At 42.6% G+C, this 23,870-nt stretch overlaps 1 protein-coding gene across 8 annotated transcripts in view; it reads right to left on the bottom strand.

Annotated features, from left to right (window-relative positions):
• The window catches only part of OTOF (otoferlin), a 342,337-nt gene that overhangs the window by 275,760 nt on the left and 42,707 nt on the right, over positions 1–23,870 (bottom strand). For all 8 annotated transcript variants that reach the window (XM_069728471.1, XM_069728475.1, XM_069728478.1 and 5 more), the window contains exon 2: positions 10,572–10,630. In XM_069728471.1, coding sequence (XP_069584572.1) covers positions 10,572–10,630 — 59 coding nt within the window. The remainder of the gene's footprint in view (positions 1–10,571; positions 10,631–23,870) is intronic.

Genomic DNA, 23,870 nt, shown 5'->3' with positions numbered 1-23,870 from the left:
AGTTTCGGCAACACTGCCCCTTCTGGCAGTCTGCCTGGACATGTCCAAAAGAGAAACATCTCCTGCAAAACAGAGGCTGCCCAGGGTACGTGAGGAACCCCCTATGCCCTGCCACAGAGAAGTTCGCCGGAGGGTGTCTGAACCAACCCACACTGCCAGGATCTCTTCTGAACCTTACACGATATTTGTATCGACAATTGAAGATTCCTAAACAGTTCACTTGCTTCTCTCCCCTTGAAACAAAGTCACAATACTGTGAGAGGAAGCTCTCCAACAATGCAGGTTCAGTAAAGGGGTTATAGACAGTGATAGTCACCTGCCTTTCCTGAAGACCAAACAGTGGTTCACATTTGACTCCCTTCAAAGAGGGATCTCCGGCATGATTCCGAAACCACTCATAGACATTCAGGCAATAATGCTCCGACATAAAAGTAACATCGTAGTTACCTTGATTAGGGAACTCATTGATGCTATAGATGTTCTCCCGCTTTCCTCCAGCCTTTTCTTCAATAAGGTCACGTACAATAAAGACCACGCTGTTCCTTGCCCGGATAGATGGCTCCAACGTCACTCGGATGGTGTTCTTCACATAACTCATCTTCAAAGCTGTCGGTACAAACGACCACAGAAAAAAACAGAATTTTCTGCAAAAGGGTCTGGATTGCTCCAGAAAACCTCACTCCAGACAGCTGTTTCGGGGTGTTTGCCCCTCATCAGTGTGGAGTAGGAATCTGGCTATTAGGAGCAGTGCCTAGTAAAAAGGCTATAAAGGCACAGCTGATTGGCCTCGGGGAGACCAAAACATCCAACACCGCGGAGACACCATCACGTGTTTCTCAACGCAGTGATTCCAGAACACTGCCCCCATCCCTTATGGGAAATATGCAGATGCATGTAAAGAAGCTGCGGAGACACCATCACGTGTTTCTCGACGCAAGCAGTGAAGATTCCTACTCCACACTGATGAGGGGCAAACACCCCGAAACAGCTGTCTGTGGATGGATACCATACTTGGCATAGGTGGCTTTCCTTCATAGGATGCTGCCCATAAGGGATGGGGGCAGTGTTCTGGAATCACTGCGTTGAGAAACACGTGATGGTGTCTCCGCGGTGTTGGATGTTTTGGTCTCCCCGAGGCCAATCATCTGTGCCTTTATAGCCTTTTTACTAGGCACTGCTCCTAATAGCCAGATTCCTACTCCACACTGATGAGGGGCAAACACCCCGAAACAGCTGTCTGTGGATGGATACCATGCTTGGCATAGGTGGCTTTCCTTCATAGGATGCTGCCCTTCCCAGGGTTGTTCCATCCCGGGGAAAGGCCTGGCTATTCACTGCTTGCGTCAATACTAGAACATTGACTGGAGGCCAGGATCAAAGCACCAGGTGGAGTTAAATAGAGCAGCACCTAACGACTTAACCTCATCACCTGAGGAAGGAAACTCAGAAGCCGCAGTACCACTCTCATCCACCAAAGGAAGCTCATAGACAGAACCAGCCGCAGTACCACTCACGACCACAGGAGGGAGCTTGGCCACAGAATTCACAACAGACGGCCCCCCTTTTCCATCATTGTTTTCAACTGTATTGTGTAAAGAGATGGGAATATTGTCCAACGTTCCCCCTTGAAGAAAAAGTATACTGAGTAATGTGAATTGTGTCTTGTGTTAAAGGTGTTAATGTTGTGTGTTGTTTGACATTAGGGAAAGTAATAGCTAATGTTTGGGATTAGTCCAACGTGGGAGGGCTAAGCTGAAGACACAGACACTTCCTATCAGGAAGTTACATAAGGCTCAGTGTGCATAGTAAGAATACCTAAGGTCTGATGTTAACAGTGCCACATGATGTGGGTGTCCCTAACAAGAAAGGAGACAGAGATGAAAGATAGCGAGATCCTAGAGGAGAGAACAAGCGAAAAGTGTCCGAAAAACCTGAGACGGGTCCAGGGAGAGGACGCCTAGCAGTACGACCCCGAGTATATAATTCAAAGAGGTAACGGACATAAAAGGGAAAGAGTATGCAGATGAAGACACAGTGCCCTGTGCGGGAGTCCCCAAGCGCCATGAACAGAGGAGATAAGAGCCGGCCATACTGGCAGTAGAGTTCACTAGAGAGGAGAGAAGGCATGGAGCAGGGGGTAGATAATAGGACTCTTACTAGCTGGACTGTTGTACTGAGCACGGCATGGGTGAAGTAGAGAGAAGAGAAGGAACTGGTGGTACAGAATAGGAGAAGGAATCGGGGGTAGAGAATAGGACTCTTATTAGCTGGACTGTAGTACGGAGTAGGGCGGTGGTGAAGTAGAGAAGAGAGAAGGCACCGGGAGTACAGAACAAGACTCTTACTAGCTGGACTGTAGTACGGCAGGGTGGTGGTGAAGGATAGAGGAAAGGTGAAGACAGAACAAGAGAGAAAGGAGGATGGAACCTGTGTGGAAAATGTTCCGTATTGTAAAAAAAAGTTCATCAAGTCGTCTGCCCGCTCTCTCCTGTAAATAATCCCTTCCAAAATATTGTTGAGTAAAAAGAGGAGAGAAGCAACTGGCGGTAGAGAATAGGACTCTTACTAGATGGACTGCTGTACCGTGCAGAGTGGTGAAGTAGAGAAGAGAGAAAGCATCGGGGTAGAGAATAGGACTCTTACTAGATGGACCGTAGTACGGAGCAGGGTGGTGGTGAAGTAGAGAGAAGAGAAGGAACCGCAGATAGAGAATAGGACTCTTACTACATGGACTGTAGTACGGAGCAGAGTGGTGGTGAAGTAGAGAGAAGAGAAGGCACGGGAGGTAGAGAATAGGACCCTTACTAGATGGACTGTAGTACGGAGCAAGGTGGTGGTGAAGTAGAGAGAAGAGAAGGCACCGGAGGTAGAGAATAGGACTCTTACTAGATGGACTGTAGTACGGAGTAGGGTGGTGGTGATGTAGAGAGGAGAGAAGGAACCAGCGGTAGAGAATAGGACTCTTACTACCTGGACTGTAGTACGGAGCAGGGTGGTGGTGAAGTAGAGAGAAGAGAAGGAACCAGCGGTAGAGAATAGGACTCTTACTAGCTGGACTGTAGTACGGAGCAGGGTGGTGGTGAAGTAGAGAGAAGAGAAGGCACGGGAGGTAGAGAATAGGACCCTTACTAGATGGACTGTAGTACGGAGCAAGGTGGTGGTGAAGTAGAGAGAAGAGAAGGCACCGGAGGTAGAGAATAGGACTCTTACTAGATGGACTGTAGTACGGAGCAGGGTGGTGGTGATGTAGAGAGAAGAGAAGGAACCAACGGTAGAGAATAGGACTCTTACTAGCTGGACTGTAGTACGGAGCAAGGTGGTGGTGAAGTAGAGAGAAGAGAAGGAACCAGCGGTAGAGAATAGGACTCTTACTAGCTGGACTGTAGTACGGAGCAGGGTGGTGGTGAAGTAGAGAGAAGAGAAGGAACCAGCAGTAGAGAATAGGACTCTTACTAGCTGGACTGTAGTACGGAGCAGAGTGGTGGTGAAGTAGAGAGAAGAGAAGGCACGGGAGGTAGAGAATAGGACCCTTACTAGATGGACTGTAGTACGGAGAAAGGTGGTGGTGAAGTAGAGAGAAGAGAAGGCACCGGAGGTAGAGAATAGGACTCTTACTAGATGGACTGTAGTACGGAGCAGGGTGGTGGTGATGTAGAGAGGAGAGAAGGAACCAGCGGTAGAGAATAGGACTCTTACTAGCTGGACTGTAGTACGGAGCAGGGTGGTGGTGAAGTAGAGAGAAGAGAAGGCACCGGAGGCAGAGAATAGGACTCTTACTAGCTGGACTGTAGTACGGAGCAGGGTGGTGGTGAAGTAGAGAGAAGAGAAGGCACGGGAGGTAGAGAATAGGACCCTTACTAGATGGACTGTAGTACGGAGCAAGGTGGTGGTGAAGTAGAGAGAAGAGAAGGCACCGGAGGTAGAGAATAGGACTCTTACTAGATGGACTGTAGTACGGAGCAGGGTGGTGGTGATGTAGAGAGGAGAGAAGGAACCAGCGGTAGAGAATAGGACTCTTACTAGCTGGACTGTAGTACGGAGCAGGGTGGTGGTGATGTAGAGAGGAGAGAAGGAACCGGAGGTAGAGAATAGGACTCTTACTAGCTGGACTGTAGTACGGAGCAGGGTGGTGGTGAAGTAGAGAGAAGAGAAGGCACCGGAGGTAGAGAATAGGACTCTTACTAGCTGGACTGTAGTACGGAGCAGGGTGGTGGTGAAGTAGAGAGAAGAGAAGGCACCGGAGGTAGAGAATAGGACTCTTACTAGCTGGACTGTAGTACGGAGCAGGGTGGTGGTGAAGTAGAGAGAAGAGAAGGCACCGGAGGTAGAGAATAGGACTCTTACTAGATGGACTGTAGTACGGAGCAAGGAGGTGGTGAAGTAGAGAGAAGAGAAGGCACCGGAGGTAGAGAATAGGACTCTTACTAGATGGACTGTAGTACGGAACAGGGTGGTGGTGAAGTAGAGAGAAGAGAAGGCACCGGAGGTACAGAATAGGACTCTTACTAGCTGGACTGTAGTACGGAGCAGGGTGGTGGTGAAGTAGAGAGAAGAGAAGGCACCGGAGGTAGAGAATAGGACTCTTACTAGATGGACTGTAGTACGGAGCAAGGAGGTGGTGAAGTAGAGAGAAGAGAAGGCACCGGAGGTAGAGAATAGGACTCTTACTAGATGGACTGTAGTACGGAGCAGGGTGGTGGTGAAGTAGAGAGAAGAGAAGGCACCGGAGGTAGAGAATAGGACTCTTACTAGATGGACTGTAGTACGGAGCAAGGAGGTGGTGAAGTAGAGAGAAGAGAAGGCACCGGAGGTACAGAATAGGACTCTTACTAGCTGGACTGTAGTACGGAACAGGGTGGTGGTGAAGTAGAGAGAAGAGAAGGAACCACGGATAGAGAATAGGACTCTTACTAGATGGACTGTAGTACGGAACAGGGTGGTGGTGAAGTAGAAGGGAGAGAAGGAATCGAGGGTAGAGAATAGGACTCTTAAGGTACCGTCACACTTAGCGACGCTGCAGCGATACCGACAACGATCCGGATCGCTGCAGCGTCGCTGTTTTGTCGCTGGAGAGCTGTCACACAGACAGCTCTCCAGCGACCAACGATCCCGAGGTCCCCGGTAACCAGGGTAAACATCGGGTAACTAAGCGCAGGGCCGCGCTTAGTAACCCGATGTTTACCCTGGTTACCAGCGTAAAAAAACAAACAGTACATACTTACATTCAGCTGTCTGTCCCTTGCCGTCTGGTTCCTGCACTGACTGCTGGCCGTAAAGTGAAAGTGAAAGCACAGCACAGCGGTGAGTCACACAGCGGTGACTCACCGCTGTGGCTGTGCTCTGCTTTCACTTTACGGCCAGCAGTCAGTGCAGGAACCAGACGGCAAGGGACAGACAGCTGAATGTAAGTATGTACTGTTTGTTTTTTTACGCTGGTAACCAGGGTAAACATCGGGTTACTAAGCGCGGCCCTGCGCTTAGTTACCCGATGTTTACCCTGGTTACCAGTGAAGACATCGCTGAATCGGTGTCACACACGCCGATTCAGCGATGTCTACGGGGAGTCCAGCGACGAAATAAAGTTCTGGACTTTCTTCCCCGACCAGCGATCTCCCAGCAGGGGCCTGATCGCTGCTGCCTGTCACACTGGACGATATCGCTAGCGAGGACGCTGCTACGTCACGGATCGCTAGCGATATCGTCTAGTGTGACGGTACCTTTACTAGTTGGACTATTGAACAGTGCAGAGCGGTGAAGTAGAGAGGAGAGAAGGCACAGAACAGGGGGTAGATAATAGAACTCTTACTAGATGGACTGTAGTACTGAGCACAGCATGGGTAAAGTAGAGAGAAGAGAAGGAACTGGTGGTACAGAATAGGAGAAGGAATCGGGGTAGAGAACAGGACTCTTACTAGCTGGACTGTAGTACGGCAGGGCGGTGGTGAAGGATAGAGGAAAGGTGAAGACAGAGAACAAGCGAGAAAGGAGGATGGAACCTGTGTGGAAAATGTTTCGTATTGTAAAAAAAAGTTCATCAAGTCGTGTGCCCGCTATCTCCTGTAAATAATCCCTTGAAGAACGTGCACCAGGATAAATAAGACAGGATCAACGCGAATAGCATCACATTATTAATACATTTTCCGTAAGAACAGTATATGGCTTAGATTCTCAGACACGTGTAGTGAAGAGCAAATACCAGCAGGCAAAGTGTTAATCCTGCTTCCCAGTGTGACTTCTGCACCAATGATAATGTTCCCGACTCCTCACCAGCTCCGACTCCATTATTTTTCCTTTCTTTCCAATTAATGAAGCGAAATCAAGAGAAGCCGCGAAATACGGTAATTGCCTCACTACATCCCGGAGAGCAAGCGGCCAAATTATGCAACCGATATTTACTGATTCCACATTCAATGAAAAAGACTAAATCCATCAAACTGCGGAAAAGAGAAGTCGGGATGCTCCAACATATACATCATAGAGAACTAGTGATAAAAATATGGGCAGTATTATAGTAGTTATATTCTTTTACATAGGGGCAGTATTATAGCAGTTATATTCTTTTACATAGGGGCAGTATTATAGCAGTTATATTCTTTTACATAGGGGCAGTATTATAGCAGTTATATTCTTGTACATAGGGGGCAGTATTATAGTAGTTATATTCTTGTACATAGGAGCAGTATTATAGTAGTTATATTCTTGTACATAGGGAGCAGTATTATAGTAGTTATATTCTTGGACATAGGGGCAGTATTATAGCAGTTATATTCTTTTACATAGGGGCAGTATTATAGTAGTTATATTCTTGTACATAGGAGCAGTATTATAGTAGTTATATTCTTGTACATAGGGGGCAGTATTATAGTAGTTATATTCTTGTACATAGGGGCAGTATTATAGTAGTTATATTCTTGTACATAGGGGCAGTATTATAGTAGTTATATTCTTGTACATAGGGGGCAGTATTATAGTAGTTATATTCTTGCACATAGGGGCAGTATTATAGTAGTTATATTCTTGTACATAGGGGCAGTATTATAGTAGTTATATTCTTGTACATAGGGGGCAGTATTATAGTAGTTATATTCTTGTACATAGGGGCAGTATTATAGTAGTTATATTCTTGTACATAGGGGGCAGTATTATAGTAGTTATATTCTTGTACATAGGAGCAGTATTATAGTAGTTATATTCTTGTACATAGGGGCAGTATTATAATAGTTATATTCTTGTACATAGGGGCAGTATTATAGTAGTTATATTCTTGCACATAGGGGCAGTATTATAGTAGTTATATTCTTGTACATAGGGGCAGTATTATAGTAGTTATATTCTTGTACATAGGGGCAGTATTATAGTAGTTATATTCTTGTACATAGGAGCAGTGTTATAGTAGTTATATTCTTGTACATAGGGGCAGTATTATAATAGTTATATTCTTGTACATAGGGGGCAGTATTATAGTAGTTATATTCTTGTACATAGGGGCAGTATTATAGTAGTTATATTCTTGTACATAGGGGCAGTATTATAGTAGTTATATTCTTGTACAGAGGGGCAGTATTATAGTAGTTATATTCTTGTACATGGGGGCAGTATTATAGTAGTTATATTCTTGTACATAGGGGGCAGTATTATAGTAGTTATATTCTTGTACATAGGAGCAGTATTATAGTAGTTATATTCTTGTACATAGGGGCAGTATTATAATAGTTATATTCTTGTACATAGGAGCAGTATTATAGTAGTTATATTCTTGTATATAGGGAGCAGTATTAAAGTAGTTATATTCTTGTACATAGGAGCAGTATTATAGTAGTTATATTCTTGTATATAGGGAGCAGTATTATAGTAGTTATATTCTTGTACATAGGAGCAGTATTATAGTAGTTATATTCTTGTACATAGGAGCAGTATTATAGTAGCTATATTCTTGTACATAGAGGCAGTATTATAGTAGTTATATTCTTGTATATAGGAGCAGTATTATAGTAGTTATATTCTTGTACAGAAGGGCAGTATTATAGTAGTTATATTCTTGTACAGAAGGGCAGTATTATAGTAGTTATATTCTTGTACATAGGGGCAGTATTATAGTAGTTATATTCTTGTACATAGGGGCAGTATTATAGTAGTTATATTCTTGTACAGAGGGGCAGTATTATAGTAGTTATATTCTTGTACATGGGGGCAGTATTATAGTAGTTATATTCTTGTACATAGGGGCAGTATTATAGTAGTTATATTCTTGTACATATGGGGCAGTATTATAGTAGTTATATTCTTGTACATAGGAGCAGTATTATAGTAGTTATATTCTTGTACATGGGGGCAGTATTATAGTAGTTATATTCTTGTACATAGAGGCAGTATTATAGTAGTTATATTCTTGTACATAGGAACAGTATTATAGTAGTTATATTCCTGTACATAGGGGCAGTATTATAGTAGTTATATTCCTGTACATAGGAACAGTATTATAGTAGTTATATTCTTGTACATAGGAGCAGTATTATACTACTTATATTCTTGTACATAGGGCAGGATTATAGTAGTTATATTCTTGTACATAGGGGCAGTATTATAGTAGTTATATTCTTGTACATAGGGGCAGTATTATAGTAGTTATATTCTTGTACATAGGAGGCAGTATTATAGTAGTTATATTCTTGTACATAGGAGCAGTATTATAGTAGTTATATTCCTGTACATAGGAGTAGTATTATAGCAGTTATATTCTTGTACATAGGAGCAGTACTATAGTAGTTATATTCTTGTACAGAAGGGCAGTATTATAGTAGTTATATTCTTGTACATAGGTGCAGTATTATAGTAGTTATATTCTTGTACAGAGGGGCAGTATTATAGCAGTTATATTCTTGTACATAGGAGCAGTATTATAGTAGTTATGTTCTTGTACATGGGGGGCAGTATTATAGTAGTTATATTCTTGTACATAGGCGCAGTACTATAGTAGTTATATTCTTGTACATAGGAGCAGTATTATAGTAGTTATATTCTTGTACATAGGGGCAGTATTATAGTAGTTATATTCTTGTACATATGAGCAGTATTATAGTAGTTATATTCTTGTACATAGGAGCAGTATTATAGTAGTTATATTCATATACATAGGAGCAGTATTATAGTAGTTATATTCTTGTACATAGGGGCAGTATTATAGTAGTTATATTCTTGTACATAGGGGGCAGTATTATTGTAGTTATATTCTTGTACATAGGGGCAGTATTATAGTAGTTATATTCTTGTACATAGGGGGCAGTATTATAGTAGTTATATTCTTGTACATAGGGGCAGTATTATAGTAGTTATATTCTTGTACATAGGAGCAGTATTATAGTAGTTATATTCTTGTACATAGGGGGCAGTATTATTGTAGTTATATTCTTGTACATAGGGGCAGTATTATAGTAGTTATATTCTTGTACTTCTATACTCTGCCATTTCTATTTCCATAAAGTGTTCGCCTTCGTTTAGGATCTTGGCTCTTTACAATTTTAGCATTTCTCCCGATCTTCTTGTCGCCGCACAGTTCGCTCTGCAGACATGAGTGTGATGATCTGTGTGCGGAGCTGCTGACTCTCTTGGTTTTCTATTCCGAGGTGTTCAGAACTGTAGTCGTGGCTGATGGAGGCTCCACATTAATGCTTTTTCCTTCTTTCTATGACTGATATTCTCCTGATAATCCTCCTTTTCTCTGCTGGTTTAGTTGCTGCACTTTGTGCTCATTCTTTCTGTTCTGTACTATATAGCGTCTTAGTCACACGGATGCCCTGCAGTAAACCTTGCGGGTTCTGATAATTATTTGTATTTTTTATGTCACTTTCCTTTTTGTTTTATGGTACATTTTGTTGTGTTTTGCCCCAATTTCTTCACAACGTCTCACTCAGTTCATTATTTCTGTTTTTTACTCGGCTTACAAAGAAAGTTGCTGCTAAGTTCTTCTAAAAATGCAGACGGACGTTTTAGAAAATTTTCACCAAAAACCCCCCCAAAACGTTTCATTCGTCCATACAATGGCTCTATCAGGGTCTGGAGGTTGATGAATCGCCCACAAACATCTCAAAGAGAAAAGCCGCTTAACAATGGCGAAAATCTAAAAACAAATACACAAACGCCCGCGTATAAAAAAGATTAAAAAAAAGACACAAAATTAAAGAAGAATTAATCGCAAATCAAAAATAGGTGAAAAACACCAAAAAAAACTAGACAAAAAAAGAAATAAAAAGGGGAAACCCTTGAACTCACAATTCTGCCATATTCATCTGCAGCAATGTGTTAAAGGAGCTCAGGATTGGAGAAACGCACGGACTTTCTTAAAATAACAGCGCCACGGCTGTCGACAGGTTGTTCACGGTATTGCAGCTCAACTTCATTAATTGCAAAACCCGCCATGTTTCCCTGTACAACCTCTACTGACACCTGAGATTTCAGAAATTAGGAGGCAGCTCAGGATGTGATTGGAGGATAAGACAATGATGACGTTTACACCGGATGACATTCACCTTGTCCACTCCCAGGCCCATAAAATCGGTATAATGCCCTCTCACCTCATCAAAGTGGGCCTCATCTTCACAGTTCTCCAGGACTCGGGTGAAAAACGAGAGACCTAGAGAGAAGTTGAGATCACCGGTTACTAAGTCACTATGAGATTTTCAGTGAATGTATTCAATGGGGTTTATTTACCAGGAAACTAAATAGATCTGAAAATGTCCCATGATCAACCTAGTAATGAAGGCATAAATCTGTATGTAGTGAGCTCCCCTAGTGGTGGCTGTATAAATCTGTATGTAGTGAGCTCCCCCTAGTGGTGACTGTATAAATCTGTATGTAGTGAGCTCCCTCTAGTGGTGGCTGTATAAATCTGTATGTAGTGAGCTCCTCCTAGTGGTGGCTGTATAAATCTGTATGTAGTGAGCTCCCCCTAGTGGTGACTGTATAAATCTGTATGTAGTGAGCTCCCCTAGTGGTGGCTGTATAAATCTGTATGTAGTGAGCTCCCTCTAGTGGTGGCTGTATAAATCTATATGTAGTGAGCTCCCCTAGTGGTGGCTGTATAAATCTGTATGTAGTGAGCTCCCTCTAGTGGTGGCTGTATAAATCTGTATGGAGTGAGCTCCCTCTAGTGGTGACTGTATAAATCTGTATGCAGTGAGCTCCCCTAGTGGTGGCTGTATAAATCTGTATGTAGTGAGCTCCTCCTAGTGGTGACTGTATAAATCTGTATGTAGTGAGCTCCCCTAGTGGTGGCTGTATAAATCTGTATGTAGTGAGCTCCCCTAGTGGTGGCTGTATAAATCTGTATGTAGTGAGCTCCCCCTAGTGGTGACTGTATAAATCTGTATGTAGTGAGCTCCCTCTAGTGGTGGCTGTATAAATCTGTATGTAGTGAGCTCCCTCTAGTGGTGGCTGTATAAATCTGTATGTAGTGAGCTCCTCCTAGTGGTGGCTGTATAAATCTGTATGTAGTGAGCTCCCCCTAGTGGTGACTGTATAAATCTGTATGTAGTGAGCTCCCCTAGTGGTGGCTGTATAAATCTATATGTAGTGAGCTCCCCTAGTGGTGGCTGTATAAATCTGTATGTAGTGAGCTCCCTCTAGTGGTGGCTGTATAAATCTGTATGGAGTGAGCTCCCTCTAGTGGTGACTGTATAAATCTGTATGCAGTGAGCTCCCCTAGTGGTGGCTGTATAAATCTGTATGTAGTGAGCTCCCTCTAGTGGTGACTGTATAAATCTATATGCAGTGAGCTCCCCTAGTGGTGGCTGTATAAATCTGTATGTAGTGAGCTCCCCTAGTGGTGACTGTATAAATCTGTATGTAGTGAGCTCCCTCTAGTGGTGACTGTATAAATCTGTATGTAGTGATCTCCCCTAGTGGTGGCTGTATAAATCTGTATGTAGTGAGCTCCCTCTAGTGGTGACTGTATAAATCTGTATGTAGTGAGCTCCCTCTAGTGGTGACTGTATAAATCTATATGCAGTGAGCTCCCCTAGTGGTGGCTGTATAAATCTGTATGTAGTGAGCTCCCTCTAGTGGTGACTGTATAAATCTGTATGTAGTGAGCTCCCTCTAGTGGTGACTGTATAAATCTATATGCAGTGAGCTCCCCTAGTGGTGGCTGTATAAATCTGTATGTAGTGAGCTCCCCTAGTGGTGACTGTATAAATCTGTATGTAGTGAGCTCCCCTAGTGGTGACTGTATAAATCTGTATGTAGTGAGCTCCCCTAGTGGTGACTGTATAAATCTGTATGTAGTGAGCTCCCTCTAGTGGTGACTGTATAAATCTATATGCAGTGAGCTCCCCTAGTGGTGGCTGTATAAATCTGTATGTAGTGAGCTCCCTCTAGTGGTGACTGTATAAATCTGTATGTAGTGAGCTCCCTCTAGTGGTGACTGTATAAATCTATATGCAGTGAGCTCCCCTAGTGGTGGCTGTATAAATCTGTATGTAGTGAGCTCCCTCTAGTGGTGACTGTATAAATCTATATGCAGTGAGCTCCCCCTAGTGGTGGCTGTATAAATCTGTATGTAGTGAGCTCCCTCTAGTGGTGACTGTATAAATCTGTATGTAGTGAGCTCCCCTAGTGGTGGCTGTATAAATCTGTATGTAGCGAGCTCCCTCTAGTGGTGACTGTATAAATCTGTGTGTAGTGAGCTCCCTCTAGTGGTGGCTGTATAAATCTGTATGTAGTGAGCTCCCTCTAGTGATGGATGTATAAATCTATATGTAGTGAGCTCCTCCTAGTGGTGACTGTATAATCTGTATGTAGTGATCTCCTAGTGGTGGCTGTATAAATCTGTATGTAGTGAGCTCCCTCTAGTGGTGGCTGTATAAATCTGTATGTAGTGAGCTCCCCCTAGTGGTGACTGTATAAATCTGTATGTAGAGAGCTCCCTCTAGTGATGGATGTATAAATCTGTATGTAGTGAGTTCCTCCTAGTGGTGACTGTATAAATCTCTATGCAGTGAGCTCCCCCTAGTGGTGGCTGTATAAATCTGTATGTAGTGAGCTCCCCCTAGTGGTGACTGTATAAATCTGTATGTAGAGAGCTCCCTCTAGTGATGGATGTATAAATCTGTATGTAGTGAGTTCCTCCTAGTGGTGGCTGTATAAATCTGTGTGTAGTGAGCTCCCTCTAGTGGGGGCTGTATAAATCTGTATGTAGTGAGCTCCCTCTAGTGGTGACTGTATAAATCTGTGTGTAGTGATCTCCTTCTAGTGGTGACTGTATAAATCTGTATGTAGTGAGCTCCCTCTAGTGGTGGCTGTATGTATCTGTATGTAGCGAGCTCCCTCTAGTGGTGACTGTATAAATCTGTATGTAGCGAGCTCCCTCTAGTGGTGACTGTATAAATCTGTGTGTAGTGATCTCCCTCTAGTGGTGGCTGTATGTATCTGTATGTAGTGAGCTCCCCCTAGTGGTGGCTGTATAAATCTGTATGTAGTGAGCTCCCTCTAGTGGTGGCTGTATAAATCTGTATGTAGCGAGCTCCCTCTAGTGGTGACTGTATAAATCTGTATGTAGTGATCTCCCTCTAGTGGTGGCTGTATGTATCTGTATGTAGCGAGCTCCCTCTAGTGGTGACTGTATAAATCTGTATGTAGCGAGCTCCCTCTAGTGGTGACTGTATAAATCTGTATGTAGTGAGCTCCCTCTAGTGGTGGCTGTATAAATCTGTATGTAGTGAGCTCCCTCTAGTGGTGGCTGTATAAATCTATATGCAGTGAGCTCCTCTAGTGGTGGCTGTATAAATCTGTATGTAGTGATCTCCTAGTGGTGGCTGTATAAATCTGTATGTAGTGAGCTCCCTCTAGTGGTGGCTGTATAAATCTGTATGTAGTGAGCTCCCCCTAGTGGTGACTGTATAAATCTGTATGTAGAGAGCTCCCTCTAGTGATGGATGTATAAATCTGTATGTAGTGAGTTCCTCCTAGTGGTGACTGTATAAATCTGTATGCAGTGAGCTCCCCCTAGTGGTGGCTGTATAAATCTGTATGTAGTGAGCTCCCCCTAGTGGTGACTGTATAAATCTGTATGTAGAGAGCTCCCTCTAGTGATGGATGTATAAATCTGTATGTAGTGAGTTCCTCCTAGTGGTGGCTGTATAAATCTGTGTGTAGTGAGCTCCCTCTAGTGGTGGCTGTATAAATCTGTATGTAGTGAGCTCCCTCTAGTGGTGACTGTATAAATCTGTGTGTAGTGATCTCCTTCTAGTGGTGACTGTATAAATCTGTATGTAGTGAGCTCCCTCTAGTGGTGGCTGTATGTATCTGTATGTAGCGAGCTCCCTCTAGTGGTGACTGTATAAATCTGTATGTAGCGAGCTCCCTCTAGTGGTGACTGTATAAATCTGTGTGTAGTGATCTCCCTCTAGTGGTGGCTGTATGTATCTGTATGTAGTGAGCTCCCCCTAGTGGTGGCTGTATAAATCTGTATGTAGTGAGCTCCCTCTAGTGGTGGCTGTATAAATCTGTATGTAGCGAGCTCCCTCTAGTGGTGGCTGTATAAATCTGTATGTAGTGGGCTCCCTCTAGTGGTGACTGTATAAATCTGTATGTAGCGAGCTCCCTCTAGTGGTGACTGTATAAATCTGTATGTAGTGAGCTCCCTCTAGTGGTGGCTGTATGTATCTGTATGTAGCGAGCTCCCTCTAGTGGTGACTGTATAAATCTGTATGTAGCGAGCTCCCTCTAGTGGTGACTGTATAAATCTGTATGTAGTGAGCTCCCTCTAGTGGTGACTGTATAAATCTGTATGTAGTGAGCTCCCTCTAGTGATGGATGTATAAATCTGTATGTAGTGAGCTCCCTCTAGTGGTGGCTGTATAAATCTGTATGTAGTGAGCTCCCTCTAGTGGTGACTGTATAAATCTGTATGTAGTGAGCTCCCTCTAGTGGTGACTGTATAAATCTGTATGTAGTGAGCTCCCTCTAGTGGTGACTGTATAAATCTGTATGTAGTGAGCTCCCTCTAGTGATGGATGTATAAATCTGTATGCAGTGAGCTCCTCCTAGTGGTGGCTGTATGTATCTGTATGTAGCGAGCTCCCTCTAGTGGTGACTGTATAATTCTGTATATAGTGAGCTCCCTCTAGTGGTGGCTGTATAAATCTGTATGTATCGAGCTCCCTCTAGTGGTGGCTGTATGTATCTGTATGTAGCGAGCTCCCTCTAGTGGTGACTGTATAATTCTGTATATAGTGAGCTCCCTCTAGTGGTGGCTGTATAAATCTGTATGTAGTGAGCTCCCCTAGTGGTGACTGTATAAATCTGTATGTATCGAGCTCCCTCTAGTGGTGGCTGTATGTATCTGTATGTAGCGAGCTCCCTCTAGTGGTGACTGTATAATTCTGTATATAGTGAGCTCCCTCTAGTGGTGGCTGTATAAATCTGTATGTAGTGAGCTCCCTCTAGTGGTGGCTGTATAAATCTGTATGTAGTGAGCTCCCTCTAGTGGTGACTGTATAAATCTGTATGTAGTGAGCTCCCTCTAGTGGTGGCTGTATAAATCTGTATGTAGTGAGCTCCCTCTAGTGGTGACTGTATAAATCTGTATGTAGCGAGCTCCCTCTAGTGGTGACTGTATAAATCTATATGTAGTGAGCTCCCCCTAGTGGTGACTGTATAAATCTGTATGTAGTGAGCTCCCTCTAGTGGTGGCTATATAAATCTGTATGTAGTGAGCTCCCTCTAGTGGTGACTGTATAAATCTTTATGTAGTGAGCTCCCTCTAGTGGTGACTGTATAAATCTGTATGTAGTGAGCTCCCTCTAGTGGTGACTGTATAAATCTGTATGTAGCGAGCTCCCCCTAGTGGTGACTGTATAAATCTGTATGTAGTGAGCTCCCCCTAGTGGTGACTGTATAAATCTGTATGTAGTGAGCTCCCTCTAGTGGTGGCTATATAAATCTGTATGTAGTGAGCTCCCTCTAGTGGTGGCTATATAAATCTGTATGTAGTGAGCTCCCTCTAGTGGTGGTTGTATAAATCTGTATGTAGTGAGCTCCCCCTAGTGGTGAATTCTTGTCTCCCAGTAGATTGCAGGCAGTTGTGTGCAGTATTTTATGGGATAATAGTGGAGTGCTGGATCGAAGTCCTAATTCTCTGACAAGAAGTGGATTTGGCACAAGATATTTGCTAATAAATCTGGAGCAGATCATTGACTGCTGTGTTCTCGCCTGTCACTTGTGGTAATGGCTGCTGACAGTGATGAGACGACTGCTCCGTGACATAACCAATTATTTCTGCCGTACGGACCGGCTGCAGCCGTCAGCGGATCTTCCCAGAGATACTGAATCTCTCACCTTCCCTCATTATAGGACAACAGACCAAACGTAGAGATCGTGCCGCCAGCGAGAGAACGAGCGCTGTCACTCCATCCACACATACATAATGAGACACTCACACTGTATATCAGGACTGCGGCTGTGATCTGATCACATGTAATACCATGACTGACCACATGGGGCGCTGGCCCAGGAATGTACCCTGCCTATTAGAAGTGAAGGTCCAGTGTAGAAACACAGATCATTCTTCTCCATTATTCCCAAACAGGCCATGTCTTATATTTGAAGACACAAAAGAGCACAGTAAGACCAAAAACACTGTTGTAAAAAAAAAATCACAGTAATAAGCAAGTGCTAGTAAAAAGATGTATACTAAGCTGCTCCACCAAACGTCAAGGTATACCCTTATAGAGCTCTATACGGGTATACCTTGGCGATTGGTGGAGCAGCTTAGAATACATTTTTTTTGCAAAAAACGTATCAACTAAATACCCTGTTTTTTTCCATCTTTTTACTAGCACTTGCTTATTACTGTGATTTTTTTTTTACAACAGTGTTTTTGGTCTTAATGTGCTCTTTTGTGTCTTCAAGTTTCTTGATGGTGTGAACAGGTTCCTACAGACTTGTTCACTGTGCAACTAGCCCATGTGTTTCTTTTTACATGTCTAATATTTGCCCCTTTAGAGTCTTGCTAATTACCTCTTTTGATATTTCCCCCTTCTCCTACTTATTACCCCCTTCTCTTGCTTGTTAGCCTCTTGTCTTATTATCTTAATTATTTCTTCTTTATATAATTTCCTTATATTACAACCCTCTTGCCTTGATTATTACGCTGTTGTCTCACTTGTTTCCTTTTGTCTTGCTTATTATCTCATCTTTATGATTACCATACTGTCTTGCTTATTGCCCATTTGTTTTCATTATATCACATTGTGATTATTACCCCTTATTACCCTTTTCTCTGACTTGTTACTCCTTCTCTTGCTTATTACCCTTTCCTCTGACTTGTTACTACTTCTCTTGCTTATTACCCTTTTCTCTGACTTGTTACTACTTCTCTTGCTTATTACCCTTTTCTCTGACTTGTTACTACTTCTCTTGCTTATTACCCTTTTCTGACTTGTTACTCCTTGTCTTGCTTATTACCTCTTCTCTTGCTTATTACCCTCTTCTCTGACTTTTCTCCTTCTCTTGCTTATTACCCTCCTCCCTGACTCGTTACTCCTTCTCTTGCTTATTACCCCTTCTTTGACTTGTTACTCCTTCTCTTGCTTATTAGCCCTTCTCTGACATGTTGCCCATTCTCTGACTTATTACCCCTTCTCTTGCTTATTACCCTTCTCTGACTTATTACCCCTTCTCTTGCTTATTACCCTTCTCTGACTTATTACCCCTTCTCTTGGTTATTACCCCTTCTCTGACTTATTACCCCTTCTCTTGCTTATTACCCCTTCTCTTGCTTATTATCCCTTCTCTTGCTTATTATCCCTTCTCTTTCTTATTACCCCTTCTCTGACTTGTTACCCCTTCCCTTGCTTATTACCCTCCTGCCTGACTCGTTACTCCTTCTCTTGCTTATTAGCCCTTCTCTGACATGTTGCCCCTTCTCTGACTTATTACCCCTTCTCTTGCTTATTACCCTTCTCTGACTTATTTCCCCTTCTCTTGCTTATTACCCCTTCTCTGACTTGTTACCCCTTCTCTTGCTTATTACCCTTCTCTGACTTGTTACCCCTTCTCTTGCTTATTACCCCTTCTCTGACTTGTTACCCCTTCTCTTGCTTATTACCCCTTCTCTGACTTGTTACCCCTTCCCTTGCTTATCTTCTTGTCTTCATTATTGCCCCTTTGTCTTGATTATACCCGCATCCTGCTTATTACCTATATTAGTCCTTCTCTTGCTTCTTTCCTCCCTCGTCTTGCTTGTCTTCTCCATGTGCCTTTGTCCTCTTTGAACCCCCTTACGTCTTCTTGTCTCGCTTCTTTCCCTCTTTTGTCTTTTCGTTTTCCCGGTCTCGGATGTTTCCTGCTTATTTCCCTTGTTCTCGTCTTGCTTGTTGTCCTCTCTCCAATACTTGCCTGATTATATCGTGTCATTTCCTGATGGCTGCCTTCTGTCTTCTTCCCTTGTCTTTCTTATTCCTTCATTGTCCTGCTTGTTTTTCTCATCCTTTTAGACTTTCCCAGGGTTTGCGCCCTTACCCTCTTATTGCGTCTTCTTGCTTGTTTCCCCCATGGTTTTGTGATCACAACTCATGATGGATAAAACAGAAAGTTTCATTAACATAAAAGTTGGAATATTTCCATCTTGTCTCTATATGTCTTCTTCTCTTGTCTTTCTTATTCCTTCCTTGTATTGTTTGTTTTCTTCTCTCTTACATTTCCTGTTTCTTCTCTCTTTTTTTTGCTCTTCTTGCTTGTTTCCTCTCCTCTTGCTCTTTCATCCTTTTGTTTTTATATTTTCCTTTAATGTCCCTTCTTTCTTCTCTTTGTTTTTCTTATTCCTTTCTTGTCGTCTTTCCCTAATTCTTGCTTGTTTATCCTCTGTCTTCCTTATTTTTTCATGGCTACCTTGTGTCCTCTTGTCTTGACTATTCTCCCTTGTCTTGCTTGTTTCCTCCATCTTTACTCCTCTTGCTTTTCTCTTGTCTTTCTTATTCCTTTCTGGTGTTGCTTGTTTCCCCACCTTGTACTTCCTTGCCCTTTTATCTTGCTATTAGGGTTGAGCGAAACGGGTCGAACATTTTCAAAAGTCGCCGACTTTTGGCTAAGTCGGGGTTTCATGAAACCCGATCCGACCCCTGTGCGGGGTCGGCCATGCGGTACGCGACTTTCGCGCCAAAGTCGCGTTTCAATGACGCGAAAAGCGCCATTTCTCAGCCAATGAAGGTAAACGCAGAGTGTGGGCAGCGTGATGACATAGGTCCTGGTCCCCACCATCTTAGAGAAGGGCATTGCAGTGATTGGCTTGCTGTCTGCGACGTCACAGGGGCTATAAAGAGGCGTTCCCGCCGACCGCCATCTTACTGCTGCTGATCTGAGCTTAGGGAGAGGTTGCTGCCGCTTTGTCAGAAGCAGGGATAGCGTTAGGCAGGGTCCATTAATCACAAAACCGCTTGTGCTGCAGCGATTTGCACTGTCCAACACCACCCTCGGTGTGCAGGGACAGTGGAAGTTTTTTTTTTTTTTTTTTTCCCCTCAGCGCTGTAGCTCATTGGGCTGCCCTAGAAGGCTCCCTGATAGCTGCATTGCTGTGTGTACGCCGCTGTGCAAACCAACTGCTTTTTTCAAAGCACAAATCCTCTTGTTCCTTCCTTTCTGCACAGCTATCTTTTTTGTTTGTCCACACTTTTTATTTCATTTGTGCATCAGTCCACTCCTTATTGCTGCCTGCCATACCTGGCTGAGATTACTGCAGGCAGGGAGATAGTAGCTGCCTGCCATACCTGGCTGAGATTACTGCAGGCAGGGAGATAGTAATTGTAGGACAGTCCCTGTTTTTTTTTTTTTTTTTTTTTTGGTGGGAGATTAAGATTGGCAATTTGGCATTTCTGCTAGAGTGCCATCCCTGTGTGTGCCATCTCTCTCACATAGTGGGCCATAGAAAGCCTTTTCATTTTTCTGTATTTTTTTTTGTGGGGTGTATAAATTCTCCCTGATAAAAATACAGTGGGAGATTAATATTGGCCTTTGGGCTTGTGTGCCAGTCCTGAGTGTGCCATCTCTCTCACAAATAGTGGGCCATAGAAAGCCTATTTTATTTTTTTTGGGGTTTTATAAATTCTCCCTGAAAAAAAGGGAGATTAATATTGGCCTCTGGGCTTGTGTGCCAGTCCTGAGCGTGCCATCTGTGCCAGCCCTGAGCGTGCCATCTCTCTCACAAATAGTGGGCCATAGAAAGCCTATTTATTTTTTTTTTTGGTTTTATAAATTCTCCCTGAAAAAAAGGGAGATTAATATTGGCCTCTGGGCTTGTGTGCCAGTCCTGAGCGTGCCATCTGTGCCAGCCCTGAGCGTGCCATCTCTCTCACAAATAGTGGGCCATAGAAAGCCTATTTAATTTTTTTTTTTGTTTTATAAATTTTCCCTGAAAAAAGGGAGATTAATATTGGCCTCTGGGCTTGTGTGCCAGTTGTGAGCGTGCCATCTGTGCCAGTCCTGAGCGTGCCATCTCTCTCACAAATAGTGGGCCATAGAAAGCCTATTTAAATTTTTTTTGGGTTTTATAAATTCTCCCAGAAAAAAAGGGAGATTAATATTGGCCTCTGGGCTTCTGTGCCAGTCCTGAGCGTGCCATCTGTGCCAGTCCTGAGCGTCCCATCTCTCTCACAAATAGTGGGCCATAGAAAGCCTATTTTATTTTTTTGGGGGGTTTTATAAATTCTCCCTGAAAAAAAGGGAGATTAATATTGGCCTCTGGGCTTGTGTGCCAGTCCTGAGCGTGCCATCTGTGCCAGCCCTGAGCGTGCCATCTCTCTCACAAATAGTGGGCCATAGAAAGCCTATTTTTTTTTTTTTTTGTTTTATAAATTTTCCCTGAAAAAAGGGAGATTAATATTGGCCTCTGGGCTTGTGTGCCAGTTGTGAGCGTGCCATCTGTGCCAGTCCTGAGCGTGCCATCTCTCTCACAAATAGTGGGCCATAGAAAGCCTATTTAAATTTTTTTTTGGTTTTATAAATTCTCCCAGAAAAAAAGGGAGATTAATATTGGCCTCTGGGCTTCTGTGCCAGTCCTGAGCGTGCCATCTGTGCCAGTCCTGAGCGTCCCATCTCTCTCACAAATAGTGGGCCATAGAAAGCCTATTTTTTTTTTTTTTTGGGTTTTAGAAATTCTCCCTGGAAAAAAAAAGGGAGATTAATATTGCCCTTTGGGCTTGTGTGCCAGTACTAAGCGTTCCATCTCTCTCTCTCTCTCTCTCAGTCAGTGGGCCATAGAACGCCTATTTTTGGTTTTATTTGTTTTCTAAATTCTCCCTGAAAAAATCATTTTATTTTATTTGGTTTCTAAATTCTTCCTGATAAAATCACATTTTTTTTATTATTTTTTTTTCTAAAGTCTCCCTGAAAAAAAAAAAAAAAAACAGTGGGAGATTAATATTGGCCTTTCTGCTTGTGTGCCAGTCTTGACTCCTGGGTGCGTCATCTCTCAGTCAGTGGGCCATAGAACGCCTATTTTTGGTTTTATTTGTTTTATAAATTCTCCCAGAAAAAATCATTTTATTTTATTTGGTTTCTAAATTCTTCCTGATAAAATCACATTTTTTTTATTATTTTTTTTTCTAAAGTCTCCCTGAAAAAAAAAAAAAAAAACAGTGGGAGATTAATATTGGCCTTTCTGCTTGTGTGCCAGTCTTGACTCCTGGGTGCGTCATCTCTCAGTCAGTGGGCCATAGAACGCCTATTTTTGGTTTTATTTGTTTTATAAATTCTCCCAGAAAAAATCATTTTATTTTATTTGGTTTCTAAATTCTTCCTGATAAAATCACATTTTTTTTATTATTTTTTTTTCTAAAGTCTCCCTGAAAAAAAAAAAAAAAAACAGTGGGAGATTAATATTGGCCTTTCTGCTTGTGTGCCAGTCTTGACTCCTGGGTGCGTCATCTCTCAGTCAGTGGGCCATAGAACGCCTATTTTTGGTTTTATTTGTTTTCTAAATTCTCCCTGAAAAAATCATTTTATTTTATTTGGTTTCTAAATTCTTCCTGATAAAATCACATTTTTTTTATTATTTTTTTTTCTAAAGTCTCCCTGAAAAAAAAAAAAAAAAACAGTGGGAGATTAATATTGGCCTTTCTGCTTGTGTGCCAGTCTTGACTCCTGGGTGCGTCATCTCTCAGTCAGTGGGCCATAGAACGCCTATTTTTGGTTTTATTTGTTTTATAAATTCTCCCAGAAAAAATCATTTTATTTTATTTGGTTTCTAAATTCTTCCTGATAAAATCATATTTTTTTTATTATTTTTTTTTCTAAAGTCTCCCTGAAAAAAAAAAAAAAAAAACAACCAAAAAAAACAGTGGGAGATTAATATTGGCCTTTCTGCTTGTGTGCCAGTCTTGACTCCTGGGTGTGCCATCTCTCTCTCTCTCTCTCTCTCTCTCTCTCTCCAATTGTGGTCCATAGAAAGCCTATATTTTTTTTCCTTGATTTGGGTTCTAAAATCTACCAGAGAAAATAACTACATCAATCATTGGTAGAAAAATATTGGCCTCTGGGTTTGTGTGCCACTCCTGACTCCTGTGTGCGTCATCTCTCAGTCAGTGGGCCATAGAACGCCTATTTTTGTTTTTATTTGTTTTATAAATTCTCCCTGAAAAAATCATTTTATTTTATTTGGTTTCTAAATTCTTCCTGATAAAATCATATTTTTTTTATTATTTTTTTTTCTAAAGTCTCCCTGAAAAAAAAAGCAAAAAAAAAAAAACAAAAAAAACAGTGGGAGATTAATATTGGCCTTTCTGCTTGTGTGCCAGTCTTGACTCCTGGGTGTGCCATCTCTCTCTCTCTCTCTCTCTCTCTCCAATTGTGGTCCATAGAAAGCCTACATTTTTTTTCCTTGATTTGGGTTCCAAAATCTACCAGAGAAAATAACTCCATCAATCATTGGTAGAAAAATATTGGCCTCTGGGCTTGTGTGCCACTCCTGATTCCTGTGTGCGTCATCTCTCACTCAGTGGCCCATAGAAAGCATATAGTTTGTTACATTAGTTTTCTAAATTCTCCCTGCAAAAATCTTTTTTTTTTTTTTTGGGGGGTTTCTAAAGTGTTCCTGAAAAAAAAAAAAATAAAAAAAAAATAATAGTGTGACATTAATATTAACATTTGTGCTTCAGTGACAGTCCTGCGTGTGGGGCATCTCTCTAATTTGCAGCCACCAAAAAAAGAGTGTGTAACATTGGGCCTGATTTTCGCTGTGGTCTCACCAACCTGTAAAGGGGTAGCTAAATCATACTGAAGTTATAGCTCACCGTGTAAGTTGTGTGACTGCAACAAATAACGTTAGTTTGGTTACGTTTTTAAAACAATGAGGAAGTCTAGTGGAAGAGGTCGTGGCCGGGGGCGTTCATTGTCAGCTGGTAATGAGGGTAGTGGTAGTGGTGGAGCATCAGGTGGTCGTGGGGGAAAAAATATTGCACCTAAGTCTGGAGCTGTGGAGCCAGGTTCGTCGTCCGGCTACACAACGCCTCGAACGCTCCCTTTTCTGGGATTAGGAAAACCGCTTTTAAAGCCGGAGCAGCAAGAGCAAGTTTTGGCTTATCTTGCTGACTCAGCCTCTAGCTCTTTTGCCTCATCTCGTGAAACTGGTAAAAGTAAAAGCAGCGCGTCGTTAGTGGATGTTCACGGTCAGGGACAAGTCACTTCCTTGTCCTCTTCAGCAAAAACAACAACAGAGAAGAATGCAGCAGGCGACACAACGGGTTACTCCATGGAGCTCTTTACACATACCGTCCCTGGCTTAGAAAGTGAAGCAGTTAACAGTCCATGCCCATTACAAGTTGAATCTGACATGGAGTGCACAGATGCACAGCCACAGCCAGACTACTATGCTGGTCCTTTGA

The sequence above is a fragment of the Ranitomeya imitator genome, chromosome 5 (assembly GCF_032444005.1).
Source record: "Ranitomeya imitator isolate aRanImi1 chromosome 5, aRanImi1.pri, whole genome shotgun sequence".
NCBI classification, from domain to species: Eukaryota; Metazoa; Chordata; class Amphibia; order Anura; family Dendrobatidae; genus Ranitomeya; species Ranitomeya imitator.
This window is presented reverse-complemented; position numbering and strand designations above follow the sequence as displayed.